General features: G+C 42.5%; 1 protein-coding gene across 2 annotated transcripts; it reads right to left on the bottom strand.

Moving 5' to 3' along the window:
- Window positions 1-518: 518 nt before the first annotated feature.
- On the bottom strand, window positions 519-15,495 carry zdhhc18b (zinc finger DHHC-type palmitoyltransferase 18b). Of its 2 annotated transcripts, XM_049602856.1 has the most exons (10): window positions 14,685-15,495; window positions 13,921-14,081; window positions 11,583-11,732; window positions 11,219-11,356; window positions 10,926-10,977; window positions 10,721-10,823; window positions 10,326-10,435; window positions 10,068-10,170; window positions 7,395-7,477; window positions 4,474-4,602 (listed from the first exon to the last, which is right to left on the bottom strand). In XM_049602856.1, the coding sequence occupies exons 1-9, from the start codon at window positions 14,933-14,935 to the stop codon at window positions 7,436-7,438; spliced, it is 1,110 nt and encodes a 369-aa protein (XP_049458813.1). In that variant the 5' UTR covers window positions 14,936-15,495; the 3' UTR covers window positions 4,474-4,602; window positions 7,395-7,435. The 2 variants fall into 2 exon arrangements, with proteins under 2 accessions (XP_049458812.1, XP_049458813.1); XM_049602855.1 differs by lacking the exon at window positions 7,395-7,477 and having other exon boundaries at window positions 519-4,602.
- Window positions 15,496-17,036: the final 1,541 nt, after the last annotated feature.

Raw genomic sequence — 17,036 nt, 5'->3', positions numbered from 1 at the left:
TGTACTTTGGTGGACTATTTCCAACATGGCGGCCAGGTTGCAAATGTTCTCATTTTACAGCTAAACAGTACATGAACATATGTTTCTTAAGACATCTAAGGTGAGAAAAAGGCAATGCAGTAACAGAATCTTGATTCATGAGCTGTGATCGAGATGATTAGATAGCCGCATTAGAGACTCCTCAGCTCTGATTGGTTGTTTTCGGTGTGCTGAAAGCATATAGTGACAGCTTTAGCAAATATGACAAAAAGTTATTTTCATAAAAGTTGTTTTTTATTGTTTATTATCATTGTATTTCTTGTTTTTATTATTATAGACATAAAACAACACACACAGTTCTCATGAAGAAGATTAGTTAGGTGTTTTTTTTTCTCAATAATGTTCTTATTTTTTCCACTGTTCTGAAGGGGAGAAGTGATTTCAAACTCTTTATTTTTCAGGTGCTTTTACAATAACAAGAAACTGCTCTACATTATAACTGAATCCTGTTGTTTAACATATTAACTTACTTATTAAAGTCATTAAAAAGGAGAGGAGACAAGGAGAAGCAAAGTACATGAGGCTGAGCTGGAGGGGGAAAGTGCTAAAAATGGCTGCAACTCAATTTGTACACAGTATTTACAACACTGGATTATCTGACTGCAGCTCCGTGTTTATACTGTAGGCCATCACTGTCATCTAGTGGTCGACTGCAGCACCTCAGTGGCATAAAAACAAACTGAGCCTCTTTATTTCACTGAACTTTATTTTCCTTTTCCATCGTCTGAAATAACCTCACAGTTTGTACAAATACAATGTTTTCCTCCTCAGAAGTGCGTAACTTGCAGTCACTCTAATCGACATCCAGAAGGTGTTGGGATGACTTTTGACACGGCGAATACTGCACAGGAAGTGATGATGCTCTACTCAGTGTTAACACGCTTTAGGTGGGCTACAAACAGTGTGTGTGTGTGTGTGTGTGTGTGTGTGTGTGTGTGTGTGTGTGTGCGTGTGTGCGTGCATGCCTACGTTTAGTGCATGAATTGTTTGGATTGTTGCATTTTGGTGCAGCTATTGCCATCAGGTTACAATGTGGATAAACATGATATATGTCACATGGAACTTGCATATTGGACACCTAACCCCTACAGATTTCCACCTGAGAACAAATCAACACACTCAGTGTTCATGTAGATCTTCCTAGATTTGTCAAAGCGCACAAAGTAAAACTATTTGAAGGAGGAGAGCACAGGTATTGCTGCTGCAGGTACAAAGTTAGTGAGCAGAAAGTGGAAGCTTTAAATCGCTGTGTGATATTAATGACAGCACAAGCAGGAGGCAGTGCAGCACAAGTGATGAACAGTGCTGCTTTAGCTCAGGAACACAACTACAGTATGTTCAGGAGTCCATATCACAGCTGTCCTACAAGAAGTGGTACAGGATCTCTCAGATGTATAAAGTGATGTTTGAATGGATGTGGATAAACAAAAAAATAGGTCTTTAGTCAAAATCATGCAGTTGCATTCACTGCCATTTATACAGCACGAAAATCTGAACAACAGTACACACCGATACAACTGATACACACTGTGCTGTTTGTGCAAAGTTAAAGGGAAAATCCATCAAAAGAGAACTCACATGTGCAGTTTCAAAATACTGGATGGTAAAGACTTTAAACAAAGGAAGCTGTGACATCACATGAGCATTTTTGGGGTTGGCTCGATGGACTCATATACATTTGTTTGACATATTACCGATACTGGACAAAGGAAAACTTGAATGCAGAGGCTACACTGACCGACAAAGGCAGACAGCAGTCACTACAGAAGTATGTAGAAGTATTTCATACGGATTAAATGTGTCTCTATTTTGCACGATGTCTGTCTGTCTGTCTTCTATTAATACGTAGGCCTACATTTGAACGATATAAACATTAATCTGTAATCAGACACATTTAAATACGAGGTTTATCCGTGTCTTGACAACTCCAAATCACATGAATTCCACTAGAGCAGTGGTTCTCAAACAGGAGTCCAGGGACCCCAAGAGGTCCCTCAGGGAGTTGTAGTGGGTCCCCAGAAAAATGGGAAATAGTTTATTTTCACTTTGTAATTCACTATAGAAGTGAGCCAGATGAAAGCAAAGGCCTTAAGAGTCACACAAAAGTGGTTGAGAGTCAAAAGCTTACTGATATTATGATACTGAGGCGTATCTCATGTGTCAAGTGTCTAGGAGAGCTATGGCGGTTGACAGGAAAATGTGAATGGCCCTATTTAGAGACAGTGTTTGATTTGTCCGTTGTGGGCTACTGTAGAAACAACATGGCAGACTCTGGAGAAGTAGGACCCTCTCGGGATGTAGATATAAACAGCTCATTCTAATATAATGAGAAGACAGCAATGCTGTTGAGTTGGAGAAACAGAAAATTTTAGGGCGGCACACCAACATCAAATACTGTGAGGGAACATCAGGTTTTCGCTGTTAAAATATATTGTAAGGTTTAAACCATATTAAACAAACAATAATGGGAAACAATATAATTGATTTTGTTTATTTTATTGTTTATATTACTAATTGTCGGATGTGCATAAACTATCACCAGTACAGTTTTGTACTTTACTATTTTGAGTTTCACAACAATCCTGTTTTTAATGCTTTATGTATCAATACATGTCAGATAAGTCATTGGCATTCTAAAACACTGATTGTCCTTTTCGTGAAAAAGACTAATATACAGCTTTAATTTGAAGGAGTACATTGATTGTAAGGAAGAAAACATTTACTGGGAACAAGCCTATAGAACTTACAGTCCCATAGAACCCATTTTCATTCAGATATCTTGAGGTGAGAGTTCAAGGGACCCCTTTGAAAATGGTCGTGCCAGTTGTTCCCTTGCCAAACTTTAGCTTAAATTTGGAGCATTAGTTAGCCCCTTTTCCAACAAGCTATGCCAACATGGTTGGTAGCAATGGATGCCTTAGGTTGTCTAGTTTCACAAGATAGTAATATCAGCCTCCAATTATTTTTGCCCGGGGGTGGTTCCCCTTGAACCCCCTTGGGCACACCACTGCCGATATATCCCCTTAAATCCTACACACTGGACCTTTAGGCTAGTTAATTATAGTTTATAGTTTAACTGTTTGTTTTTGTTCATCGAAATTTGTATTTTTTGTTTACAAGTAAAAGTAAAAATCAATAAGTAAAGGTAGCTTTAGCTAAGGCTAGCTGTTGCTATCTCATACGCTGGCTTTCACTTGATACAGCTCTCTTCCTTGTCGTCGTCTGTTTAGAGTGTAGCAAAAGGAGTCAACAGAAATGTTTGTGGACAGTTTTATGACATAAAAATGTTTTATATGTTAAGGTGGATGTCAAAAAGTAGGACTCCGGCCTCAGCTCAGATTCTACCTAATAGCCTAATAATTACATAATAATTACATTTTTGCTTTGGAGGGCATTGTGGCCCTCACAGTTACTGGATCTCTTACTGGAGCTTGTTAGACAGTGCTCCCCACCAGGCGCCAGATTAACCTGCTAAAGAGGCCCAGCCGTATGAGCTTTAATTTGTCACCCATCTGTACATCCAAAGCAGCTTCATTTGAACGCAGAGCTTTTAGCTATGAATGGCAAAATGTCCTCATAGTCTAAAAAACACTCCACGACTGCTGTCAGAGTCCTGTGACCGCCAGCATGTCTCAAGATGACATCACCAGTACAAACTGTCTCTCTGCTGTTCAGCTTAAGGGGAAATTGGCTCAAATTCACACTAGAACCAGAGCTGCATGATGTTATAGAAATAACATATGTGAATTCTATGTTTGGGATGGACTTTCCCTTTAAGACCATACGAAGCTGTTCAAGCTCCCAGACTTCGTCCACCGGATACATCAAAGCCACTATTTCACAATATCTGATGGATCTGACATGCTGGTAAAATCATGTTTGTACATGAGAATCATCAGAAAGGCATACGACGCTGTCAGCACATCAGGTCCTCTATCTGACAAATAACGTCTCTTCATGTGCTTTTCATTCTACAACAAAGTCTGCGTCCTTTACAGTGAGGATGCACCCAATCTCTAGTGTTCCTATTTCCACCACAAACTGAACAAATACATCTTTGTGATTGTCGTCCTCACACACACCCCGAGCTTCCAGACAACCGACAAATAATAAAGATTTTGAATTCAAACCACTTGTATCTGACTGTGTTACAGCATGCAAGCTTCAAACAATGTGTGTTTTCACTTGAGAAAGCTGTCATTTCAGTCAGCGCAAAGGGGTGAAGCTGGCACTTTTGTGGCCCCTGGCTTTGGAGCTGGGGCCAGCGTCTGGAGAGGTAGGGGAAAGAGGGACATCAAAGGAAGGGTTGGTAATATGCAAAGCCACTTGTTTGCTTTTCTTTGATCGAGTCTTGGTGTGACGCGGTGGAGAGGTATCGCCTTGGGACCTAGTCGTGTGGCGCGCCCCGCAGCTTGAGGAGAGCTCTGGTGAGGGGTCAGGGTTCACCACGGGGCTGCTGTCTGGGCAGGTATGAGCTGTCTGGGGTTTCCCCTGAGGACACGAGGTGGACAGGATTGGAGGGAGGGTGGCCGACTCCAGCAGACCTTTAGTTCCTTGTGTGCACTGGGGAGGCACGAGAAAGAGAAGAGAGACGAGACGTGATGAGATGAGCCGGTGAAGTTAGCAGGGTGAACAGCAGGGTGTTATAACACTTGAGTGAACGCAGCAACAGCTGTGCAAGATGAATCACAGACAAGCTAGGAGTGCAAGCAGGCCACATGAGGGGTCGGAAGCAGGAGATTGCAAATGTTTCATGCCAGAGATCTGCATGGGGATGGACATTAGACCAAGGGAATCATATTTGCTAGGTGTTTGACTCAAAGAACATCTGAAAAACGAGTCATTGCAATCAGTTAAAAAAAAGAGCAGAGAGTTGTAGTCTTGTCTCTTTCTAGCTTTGTTTTGGCCTGTCATTGCTTAATGCTCCACTATGTTCGCTAACTAGTCACTAACTTTGTTTTAGTGCCGGTCGGCTCTGGGTAGATAGTGTACACAGCGGGTTTATTAGAGCTTTTTGACAGAAGACAACTGCCTGCTGTGAGTTGATGTGATGGCAGCAAGGATGTGGTCCATAAATCCAAAACAGTGAACTAAAAGAGGTTAAAATGCTGCATAGGGCCGAGGGAAACTGCAGAGTTGGTGATAATTCTCTACAGGTTTGTCACTATGAGCCTCGCAACGTTTTTTGTTTCATTGTTAACATAAAAATCATGATTACTGCCACTTTAAACACCTACGTTTAAAATGTCCTCAGCCTTGAAGCCACAATAGACTCAGAGTGTGAATAATGGATGAACTTCGAGAGCAAAAAGCCTTGGGGGCATTTCTTATTCAAATTTAAAACATTAACTGTTAATCAAGGTTCACTATGCCCCGTGTAAAAAGCTCTGTAACACCTCACTTTAGAACACAAAGAAGCTTTGATTCCAGGTCAGTCCAGCCGGGCTGTCAGCATGTCCCCAAAGATAAGGACACATTTCATCAGCACTTTCTAATTTATGCTTCCCCATATTACCTTATATAGTGCTGCTTAAAATGAAATGGTTTATTCCTCACAGTTCAGTTCATCATCTTAGAGAAACAGTTCATCACAAAATAAAAAATGCACATTTTAATCTTATGTTGCGTTCACACCGGGCGCAAATAAAACAATTTGCATTACATGTAATCGACGTAGACGAATTAGCAAATGGGCACGACGTGAAGCGGCACAAATGAACCAAGTGGCGTGATTTCACATCATACACTTATTCACAGAAGTTTGAAAAATCTGAACTTTAGCGATTGATTCGCGCCAGTGACTCATGATGCTGAGGACATACCGGCAGAAGTTCATTAATCGGTTCAGCAATTTAACGCCTGTACAATGCAAGCTATTCACACCTATGAAGTGAGTCAACACAAAATATTCAACACAAATGCAACACGAAAATTCCCATTGTGTTTGGTGTGAACACAACATTATCTGTAGTCCATTTATCAGTCTAGACTGTGAGTCGACTACATGGCCCTCAAAAGCTCAGTGGTGTTAGGTGAGCTAGCAGTACATGCGCGCTTCTGTTAGTGTTGTGTCGTTCACAAACGAATCGTTCACAAGAATCTGTTGAGTGAACATACTGAACTGAATCACTTCCGAAACTGATTCGTTCAATCCTCTGTTCAGTTGAGTTTAGCAGCGAGCGTGCAGGCCGGGAGTGGAACTGCCGATTCGGTCCGTGCGAACGATGAATTACTCGCGAGTCACGAGGCAGCCAGGGTGCAGGGAGGGACTGCCTACCGTGTGACGAATCACTCGGTGAACGAATCACTCAGTGAACGAATCACTCAGTGAACGACGTAACCCCGATCCCTGAGTGATTCAAATCATTTCTTCTCAGCAATACACTTTCATAGGGACCATTTTCTCCAAGCTAACGGCTAATGTAGCCAGTAGTCAAGCCACATGAACACAATCACACACCTCCCCGTTGTTTTAACAGACTTAGTCTCCAGATAAACAAACTTAAAACATTAGGCTGGCCAGTAATGAGACTCACCAGTGCAGGGCAGACGCAGCAACAGCAGCAACGGAGAGAGACTGAGTCGGACTACGCAGTACACAGTCAGGGCTCCTCCCGCCAAGCAGTGAACGAATCTTTTTAATGAACTGATTCTAGTGATTCAGTGACATCTAAAGAACAGCTTTGCCCATCACTAGCTTCTGTCACCTACAGTTGGCGAGTGTAGTTTGGTGGAAAGAAAATAGTTCCTAGATGAAACTACTCACAACATGATCTGTGGATCATCTTGAGTAACCAGGTCATGATTTCTGCAAAGACACATTGCTGTTTAGTTTTTAAATGTTTTTGGCACTTTGAGCTGAACGCCATTGAGTTCCATTATATTTTAGAGAAGGCAGACATCTCTACAGCGGATATCTCCAACACTCTGCAAATCAAAGCAAAATAATCTAGACTAATAAATGGCACTGCAAGTAAGACGATATATATATAACTGTCCCTTCAATAAAATATTAGTCGGGAACGTCCTCCTAGTTAAAATATCCTTTTCATGTCCAACTGAAAAAAAGTGCAGCGCACCTTTGAGGATTTTTATTTCCTGGCAGATCTGTGGCATGAAAAAGGTCAAAATAGATACTGCTGACACTACAGTGGCTTAAGTCGTACCTGTGCATTGTGAATACATTTTACATACAGTACACCGTCTTGTGTTAAATTATGCACTCTGAATTGCATTCGTCATGGCATCGTATTACTAAAGCCATGCAGGAGTTCAGCAGCCAGCCGAAGAGCACATGCAGACAGCAGTGGGCGTGGAGATTCTGCGCTTGTTTTCCCTTCTCTAAACAGGCTTACCAAGCTCAAGCTTCACTTTTTCCTGCACTAACTGTGGCTAATCAGCCAGTGCAGACCAGAGCAAAGTCCAGACATTTCTCCTCCTTGTGTTGGTGGCGGGACACAGGCACAGAGACAGACCACACAGAACACCAGGTTAGGACTGGATGAAGAGACACACGGGGAGCATACTGACGCTGGGACTGTTTGCTGTGAGCTTTCCTTCCCTTGGAAAATACTCTTATACTCCAGTATGGAAATTGGGAGGGTGGACAAACAATACAATGAAAAATGAGAACACACAGATGATGAATTGCATGAACAAAAATGCATGTTTTATTATATTTACATTTAAAAATAGATGTAAAAAATCAGGATGAATAAATCAAGACATAAAGACATGGAGGGAAACAATGCTGATCGGCTTGATGTGTCACAATTTGGCACTTTGACCTTTTATATGCAAACAAATAAGACTGTAAATATGAGATGGGAGAAAGTGAACCAACACAGAATAAAAAACAACAAAGTGTTGGCGCAGAAAAAGCTTCCTCACAGCTTCGCCGGTGTATCAACTGAATTCAAAAGACTATTTTTAAACACTCATCAAACCCGACAACAAAATGCATTTCAGACTAGACACACTACGGCTTCAACTGGCTCTCAGTTTGCTCCATACACAAATAAAGAAAAGGTTCACTTTGAGTCGATTCACTCGGTACAACACAGATACTATAAGATATCACGCCCCTCCTGACCTACCTAAAGATACCGCTATTCATAGTACATGTGTTGTACCTTGTTCCTCTCCTTCAGCGAACAGAAGTTATAGTCATAACATTTCGTTTTATGGCTGTCCTGTTATTTTGGTGTAAACATAAAAAAGCTGTTTGTCTTCCAAAATGCCAAACAGCAGCTGCTCTACCGCTCGATATGAGAGTACTGTGGTTCAGACTGCAACTCTATCTGAACCACAGTCTTGTAAACAAAAGTTGCTGTACAACTTTCCAGGCTTCTTTTATACTGCACGCCGCCAGAGAGAACAAGAAAGAAGGACGCTCTGGAAACAGCTCCTGCTCTCCTCGTCCCTCATAAACCACCCTGAGTCAACATACTGCATGTGACATACGTGATAAAAATAACAAACATATAGTAAACGGTATCCCTGTTGCTTATTTTAAAGGAACAAAGAATTCCATAAGCTTGACTTGTTCATTTCCATGACATAAACATAACTGAACTGTGCACAAGTGCATGAACCGCCCACAGCAGGTGTCTAAACTCATCAGACTAACAAAGCCAACAGGCAACCACACAATGCTAATAGTATAGCTTTGTTTAAAACAAGCTTATGTGCTTTTTTTGCCCCCGTGTGAGATGAAAGAATAGATACCGCTCTCATTTCTGCACCTTAATAAAGCTGTAGCCAGCAGCCGGTTAGCTTAGCCTAGCATAAAGACTTGCAATGGGGAGCTATCCTGGCTCTGTCCAAAAGGAAAATGAAATCACAGGCAATAAAATGCACTCAAGCTCAATTCAGCACACTCAGAGGTTTTGCTGCTATAGCCTTACTTTGTCGAGTAAGACCAGGAGCCTGTGGAGGCTAATGTTAGCAGATCTTAAGGGATACTGCTGCAGAATTAACATTACTGAGTCAGTCTGCTGACTTTCTGCCTTCTCAATTTAAGCGACTGTTACACTGCTTTACTATTACAGCATATTAACGCCATGCTCTCACTGGATGTGGAAGCACCCTGATATGTCACACGAGCAGTCACCCTAACTGTTCACACCAGACGCACGTCTCTGCGCTGGTCAGAAACTATTCTGCTGCTCTGCTTTTTTCTAATCACACATAGAGGTCTGTCTGCTCATGTGTGTGAATGTGTGTGTGTCTGCTCGTCTTTCTCGCTCTCTGATAAGACACAATTTACAAATGTGTGGAATAAGTAAGCATGGGAGACATATTCTCCAATTTATTACATCCTTGATATTGTTCATAAAAGATTGTCAGTGTTTTCTTTGCAGATTTGCTCGTGCTCGCATTAAAAGAACACCAAGTGTCATAACTATTGCTGCAGATTGCAAGCAGGTCCCAGAGCTCAACACTGTGGCCAGGGTGAACAGCCTAATTGGTAAACAGGGACGCCAAAACACAAATCGCCGTGCTCCGAGGCACTTCTGAGTCTAGTGTGAACCCTGCAGGCCCTATGGCTGCTGCTGAGCAAAAGTTAACAGGCTAGCTTTAACAGAGAGACATGAGATTGATATTGATCTTCTCATCTCACTCTCTGAAAGGACGGAACAAAGAACTAATTCAAATGATGCCAGCGTGCACCATAAATCTTCTACGTCAACAAAAATAACAAAAAGCCCTCTGTTTTCATTCCTTTGAGGTTCATCGTAACTGATAATCACTGTGTAAAAACTGTATACTGGGTTATTTTCTCAGACAGTTACAATAAAAATCTCATACCCAACCCTTCCTCTGACTGTTGTGTAAATACAGTATAAGTAGAAATTAACCCATACATAACAGTCAACAACAGGCAGCAGACAGATGCTGGGTTGGAGCTACAGCAGGCAACAAGGCTTCTGTCAGGCAGAGGAAGAGTTTTGGTGGGAGTAGGGGAGGGCAGGCACAGGAGAGTGGGATTCCTGCAAGCCATAAGCCAGCTTGGAAGGTCCTCCTACCACGTTTATCTCGCTTTTAGTGGCCACAGTGGGCAGCTCGATGTCCGCACCGGCTGTCTGGGCAGATTCGTCTGCGGGCAGAAAACCTCGTCTGTCAATCAAGCTGAAAAAGACGGAAACAAGGAAGATTTGAGTCGTCAGGCGTGCATGTTCCTCTTCTGTTTCATGTGTCCTTAATGATGAAAGCTGATGGAAAAAAGGCATTTTTCACAATTTGAGAACCTGGTTTTGGGTAAGTATGTGAGATTTAAGACTAACCTGGGTGGCAATGGTCCACAGAGCACAGAACAACAGTTGATAAAGATGTTTCTATGACTGTATGGGTTGGTGACTCCTTCTCCACTCTTCCCCGACCAGGAGCCTTTGATCTGATACAGACAAGATATACATTTGTTTCGATTTTTGATTGAGAATTTCTGCAAGATGATCTGAGTTCAGACCAAGGATTCGCGATGAGACGAGCTGAAATAGGCAACTACGTTCTGCAACTTCTTATACTTGCAAAGAAAGGCTTATCCATTATTACTTGACACAGTAGTCATGTGCATTTCATGAAACAAATATTACAAATTGTCTTAATTCTGTCCCACAAGACACCAAGCAAATCACTGTCACAACTCTGCAATTGTAGTGTAACAACTTCCAGCACTCACATCTTCATTGGTGGTCAGGTTGGAAGCAACCAGGTATGTATGGAAGCCTGAGAGGCCCAAGATGGACCAGACTGAGAAGAAACATATCACCAGCTCCACTGCAGTGAAAGGTTGAGTCAAGGAGAGCGTCAGTATATTTGTAGAGAGAGAAACAAAGCATTCTCACAGACAGAAATCTTGAACACATTTGTGATTTAAAGGATATCTGCCTGGACTCTCTTGTAGAGCAAACACCAGGCCTTTGCCACCCTGAGCCCCTGAAAGAGAGGTAAAAAACAACACTGACACAAGGCCTTTAAAGAGAAGAAGTTCCTGTTGTAGTAACCTGCTCTAATGTGGTAAACCCCGCCCGTCTGGCGAGATAAAGCGAGACAAAACAAACACTTACAGTTTACTGACAGGTGCTGTTTGAGCCAGGTGTGTTGGCAGTTATTATCAGTAAGATCCTGACCGTTTTTCAACCATAAAACACCTGTGAACCAGAGCAAAAACACGTACTTAGTGCCAGATGTGTGGTCACACAGCCGAAGATGAATGCTGTCAGAAAGGAGAGCGACACGATGAAGGTGTAGAAGAAACGGTAGTTGCGTTTTCCCACACAGTTCCCCACCCAAGGGCAGTGATGGTCGAATCGCTCTGAGAGAGAAACACATACATAAATAAATGAGAGTGCAACTATTGGCATTTTGATTTAAATGTAATTTTAGGAATACTAAAGTTTAGGAAGTACGCTGATATGTCATTCTAGTGAGTCCAGCCTGGGTGAGAGTAACGGGACCGTGTTCACTGTGGCCCCATGAGGCCTCGATCCATTATTTATCGTGTGTAAATGTCAGCGTGTCAGTGTGCGTCCACAGCTCACCCACACAGTTGTCACACAGGCTGCAGTGAGAGGTGCGCGGAGGCCGGAACATCTTGCAGGTGAAGCAGTATTTCAGCTTCACCACCTGCTGGTTGATGAGGACTTCCTTGGTGCGTGGTGGAGGCCGATAGCTGGTGTTTCCAGTGTTGTCTGCAGAGGAGCGGACAGTAAAGAGAAACAACAGCACAATAATCTGATTCACTGATCAATCAATCTCAGATGGAGTCTGGACTTTTGTTATGGTACATATGAATAACTTCTCCTGCTATGAAATGCCAAAATATCTGCTGTAAAAAGGGTTATACTGTGTAATAAGTCTTCATACATACTAGTTATGTGCAGAATCTAGATTGTTCTTGGTTGCCGAGAGATGCCGTAGAGACGTCTGCCTTTTTCTTTCTACCAAACTATCACTGCCAACTGTATAACGACGCAGAAGGAAGAGTGCATCTACTGCTAGCTCACTTAGCACAAATGAGCTAGCTAACGTTAAAGCTCAGCCTGGGAGGACCACATTAATGTTGTCATCTTTCGGTGTCATGAGCACGAGCCTCTAGTCCGTAAGTAGATGAATGCTTCCTTCTGTTCGATGATACAGTTGGCGGATGTAGCTTGGTAGAAATTCCTACATGAAACTGCTCACAACAAGGTCTGTGGATTATCTTGAGTAACCAGGTCACGATTTTTGGCACTTTGAGCACCACAAGCTGAGTGCCATCTAGTTCCATTATATTTGAGAGAGGGCAGACATCTCTACAGCAGATATCTCCAACACTAAACAACTCACACGTAAGAGGAAAAATATATAAATATGATTTTGGGGTGAACTGTCCCTTTAAAGTTTAAAACAGGAAATGACAGGTGAATTGACACATGCACATTAAGCAGCTACTATGTAGTGTCCACATTGCGGAACAAACTGATTCAGCAGCACTTTCAAAGCTTTTTTTTTTTTTTTTTTTAACTATTTTTAGTTTTATTTATGCGCTTTATTTTCTCACTTCTCCATTGTCAACATCGTACCTACTCAAAACCTGCTTTAAATTAGAATGAAATTGGGACACAGCTCTAATTTATACTGCAGACTGATCAGTGATTACAATCAGCCGAAGAATAAGAGAGGACTGAGCATTTCCTAAAAGACAGGCTGATAGGTAAATAAATGTCAGAATTTCTGTTTCAAAAATAGCTGGAACAACAGCAGCACAGCAGCACAGTTGGGTAATATGAACATCTTACATCATCACAGCCTAAACTTTGGTCATGAGTAGGAGTTAACTAGGTGCACATGAGCCAACTTTAGACACGGAGGTCATTATACTGAGGTACGCCATATGAACAGGAAAGATACTGTTGGCAAGACTTAAAACTGTCAGTGAACATAACTGATGGACAGAACTGTGGTGGAGAAATGGACAGATTGAGAGAAAGTAAATCCTCCAGGCCAAACTTTAGAAGTCAACAGGACACATTATCCTACAAAAACTGCACTAATGGCTGCCAATGTGACATTCATTACACCGAGTCATGGCAACTGAGTCTTTTCAAGAAATCTTCTTAGGATTCGTCATCATTAAAACGATCTGGCAACAGAATGAGTGTTCATTACAATGTGCCTTATGTTTCAGAGTTAAATAGCTGACACTAGCAGAACAATGCCTTCAATTTGAGACGTGGATTGTGCTCTGATGCTAAACCATGTGTAAGCTCTAATGAGAGTGAAGTGTGACATAATCGAATGCCACTGAGCAGAGAGAGTAGCTCATAAAGAAACGAGTGGAGCTTAAGCTATTTGAGGTTAGAGATAGCATTTCCTTTTGAAGGTATGAGGGACATATGGAGAGTCCTAGTGCCAATGGTGGTCTAAATTCAGTCCCGTAAAGTGGCAGGATAACCCCTCGGGGAGAAAATAGTGATACGATGCAGGAATTGTCAAGTGAAACAGTATTGCCAGCAAATGTGAAAGCTAACCCCAGATTGGTGCATCCAAGATTTTCATTGCTTCCTTTTGGATGCGTGCCGCTTACCATCTGGCACCTGGTTGCTTCCTTTTTTATTAAAGTCGTGATTTCACCTGCATGCTGCACCCTGAAAGTCCTGAACATAGCGAAATAGGAGGAAAATAAGAAAATACCGGCCGGAGGCAGGGTCTCTGTAGATTAATACACCGCCACATACTTCTCGTGGGTTATAAATGACTTGTATGAGTCTATACATTGTTTTTTTAGGAAAATTCTGCATAGCACACCTCTAAAAACTGTAATAATCATATGATATTGGATATCAAAGTCAAAAGCACTTTATACAACCATATAGTTCTGACTGAGTTGGCCCTTACCAATCTGCTTTTCAGTGTCTGCTGCCTCATCTGGCGTCGCTCTGGGCAGAATGCCAGGGTCAGTGAAGCTGGTCTGGAGCAGGGTGATGAGCACAAACACAAAGAGGCCTCCTCCGATAACAGGTATGCAGCTGGTCAGGTGTTGGACCAGGAAGGGACAGCTGTGAAATGGGGCAGTGACAGAAAGAGAGTAAATTACTAAGACATGCTGACCAGATCAGAGGCTGCGAAAAGATAGAGACAAAGCCCTGTCTCATATGCTGGGCCTACTTTTTCACCCAGCGGGGGACCTAGTTGTAATTAACATTCGGTGGCTTTAATCACCGTCTGAAATCCACAGAGATGGAGCACACTTCTCACTGTAATGTGAGAAAGAGGGTCAACTGCATATGAGCACTATCATGTCTCATGAACAGCTGCAAAGAAAAAAGAAAATATACATATGATATTCACACACTGTAAGGCCAAAGTAAATGGAAACCCTTACCAGACTGCATTAAGAAATCTGCCATTTTTAATTTGAATTGCCTGTAAGTACTTAAATTGCTAGTTTAAAGGAAGAGTAATGACATTTTATGAATCATAAGAGCCTGCTCCACTGTTCGGCGTATATCTATCACACCAGACAGGAGTTAATTCAATTAAGTGACTATTTATAGAGCTAGTTTATCTCATATTTCTGTGTTGTTGGGGAATCTGAGATGCACTGATGTTTGTCCTTTAGACGTCATAGATCGTGGACCTGATATGAAACATGAACTCACTCAAATATAAAGAATAATCCACTTGTGATGAGAATAAGGCCCAGGGTTAGGGGTAGGACCCCAGTCTGTCGGGCCGCTATGATCCGTCCATCGCAGTAGAAGCGATTCTTCCCGGGGAAAACTTCCCACTTCCTCTTGGGTCTCTTCGGCTCCTCTCTCCTGTCACCGTCGTGTCCCTGGTGAGGCGGAGGGGTCGGTGTGGGCGTCGGAAGTGCCCGGGGGTCGATTTGTTGATACTCGCAGCTTTTCATGGTTTATGATGAAGTTTGGGTGCTCTGTCCCATTTGGCCAGCGGTGGACAGCATCACCGACGCCCGTGTTTGAGGCGGCTGGAGGATGCAAATGTCGTCAATCCACGGAGACAACAAGCTAATCCTACACCGTGGATGTCCTGTTGTAAATAACAGCCCGTGCTTGAAATCACATCCCTGTAACTCCCCATGCTTCTTCGCTTATTCCTCTTTAAGTCTATTTCCAGAAAGTCTTCGGCTTTGACCCACTGCTCATCGTTAGCTTGTTAGCTGAGCCATTCACACGAGCCAACTGAGCCAGCTGCAGACTGTTTAACATCAGTAAACCCAAAATACCGTTACCGCTGCTAGCTTGTTAGCTCGCTCGTCTTCCACATGTTAGCATACCTTTAAGATTATCTCCAAAGCTGCTATATGCGTAAATTAAAAAGAGCGATAAAACTTAGTTACTGAATGAATATTAATCTAATAACAAGAGTCCCCACACCTTCGTGACTAGTGTTAGTTAGCTACGCTGTCATACACCGAGTCGTCCGGTCAAACGGTTGTCAACGTTAACACAAAGGAAAGGTGCATTTCCGGTTAAAGTCCTTTCAAAATATATATTGTATGAAAGCATTCATTTTTAGGCAGCCTATGATTATGGTAAAGGCAGTCATAAGAAAATACATATCCACAAAAGTTATGGAAATATTCCACGCGCTTTCCTTGTTTAATTTTTCCCCATAAATGTCAAAAATTGCCAAAGCGTAGACCTACTACATCCGGTAAGTTGGCGGCCATTTTGGGTGACTTGACTAATGTTAATCAAGCAAGGAAAAGCTGCGGAGCTCAGATCCGTTGCAAGTCGGACCCATCCCTCCCAGTGCATCTGGGAAAACACGTCAAACTAATGTTCAGGTCTTATATGACAAGTCTCCGAGCTTCATACACTGAGGAGCAACATCAAATGAAAGCATCTCTAAGGGCATCCTTCATCCACAATATGACCGTTTGCAGCGTTGGACAAGTTACTCTCAAAATGTCATTATTACACATTACTAAACTAAGCACAAAAAGTAAGGGAATTTGTGTTTGGTAGATTATTTCTTTGTTGTAACAATGCTTCTTGGCAATGAATCTTATACTGTTGGAAAGTCTGTGTATTTCCCTTTTAATGGTGCCACATTTGTACAGAACATGGATTTGTGGGATGAGCAGCAGAGCTGAGTATGTGGGTTGCACCCATGAAAAATTTGCCAAATCTGCTCTGCTGATGCCAAACAGCTTTTTTGTTGTTGTTGTTGCTGGTGACTCTTGTTTGGTGTTGTTTGATGGATTGGACGATTGAAGTCTGAAGAAACAAGACATACTGGCAATTTAACAATTTATTCATTTAACAAACAGGAGCCTCATAGCGTTTACATGTAGTGGTTTTAGTGAAAATGCATGTCAGTGATTAATTTGTAACACATTTCAGCATGTAAATACAAAATTAAATTTAGAATTATTGTTATGACCTCCAGCATGACTTGGGGCGGTTTGCAGCCAAGTGTGAAGCAGTTGGGATGAGAGTCAGCACCTCCAAATCTGAGGTCGTGGTTCTCTGCAGGAAACTTGTGGGTTGCCCCCTCTGGATTGGGGGAGACTTACTGCCTCAAGCAAGGGAGTTCAAGTATTTCGGGGTCTTGTTCACGAATGAGGGAAGAATGGAGCGTGAGATGGATCGATGGTTTGGTGCAGCTTCTGCAGTCATAGTGAAGAGGGAGCTGAGTTGGAAGGCAAAGCTTTCAATTTACTGGTCCATCTATGTCCCAGCCCTCACCTATGGTCGTGAGCTCTGGGTAGAGACTGGACATCCAGAGGGAGCTCGGAGTAGAGCCGCTGTTCCTTCGCGTCAAAAGGGGTCAGTTGAGGTGGTTCGGGCATCTGAACAGGATGTCTCCTGGGTGCTTCCTGCTGGAGGTGTTTCAGGCACGTCCCACTGGTAGGAGGCCCCGCGTCAGATGTGGAACACGCTGGAAGGATTACATATTTCATCTGGCCTGGGAACACCTTGGGGTCCCCCAGGAGGAGCTGGAAAGTGTTGCTGGGGAGAGGATGGATGGATGGAATTATTGTT

Source organism: Epinephelus fuscoguttatus, linkage group LG17 (genome assembly GCF_011397635.1).
Source record: "Epinephelus fuscoguttatus linkage group LG17, E.fuscoguttatus.final_Chr_v1".
Taxonomy (NCBI): Eukaryota; Metazoa; Chordata; class Actinopteri; order Perciformes; family Serranidae; genus Epinephelus; species Epinephelus fuscoguttatus.
The sequence above is the reverse complement of the archived record's forward strand: the minus strand, read 5'-3'. Positions and strand labels throughout refer to the sequence as shown.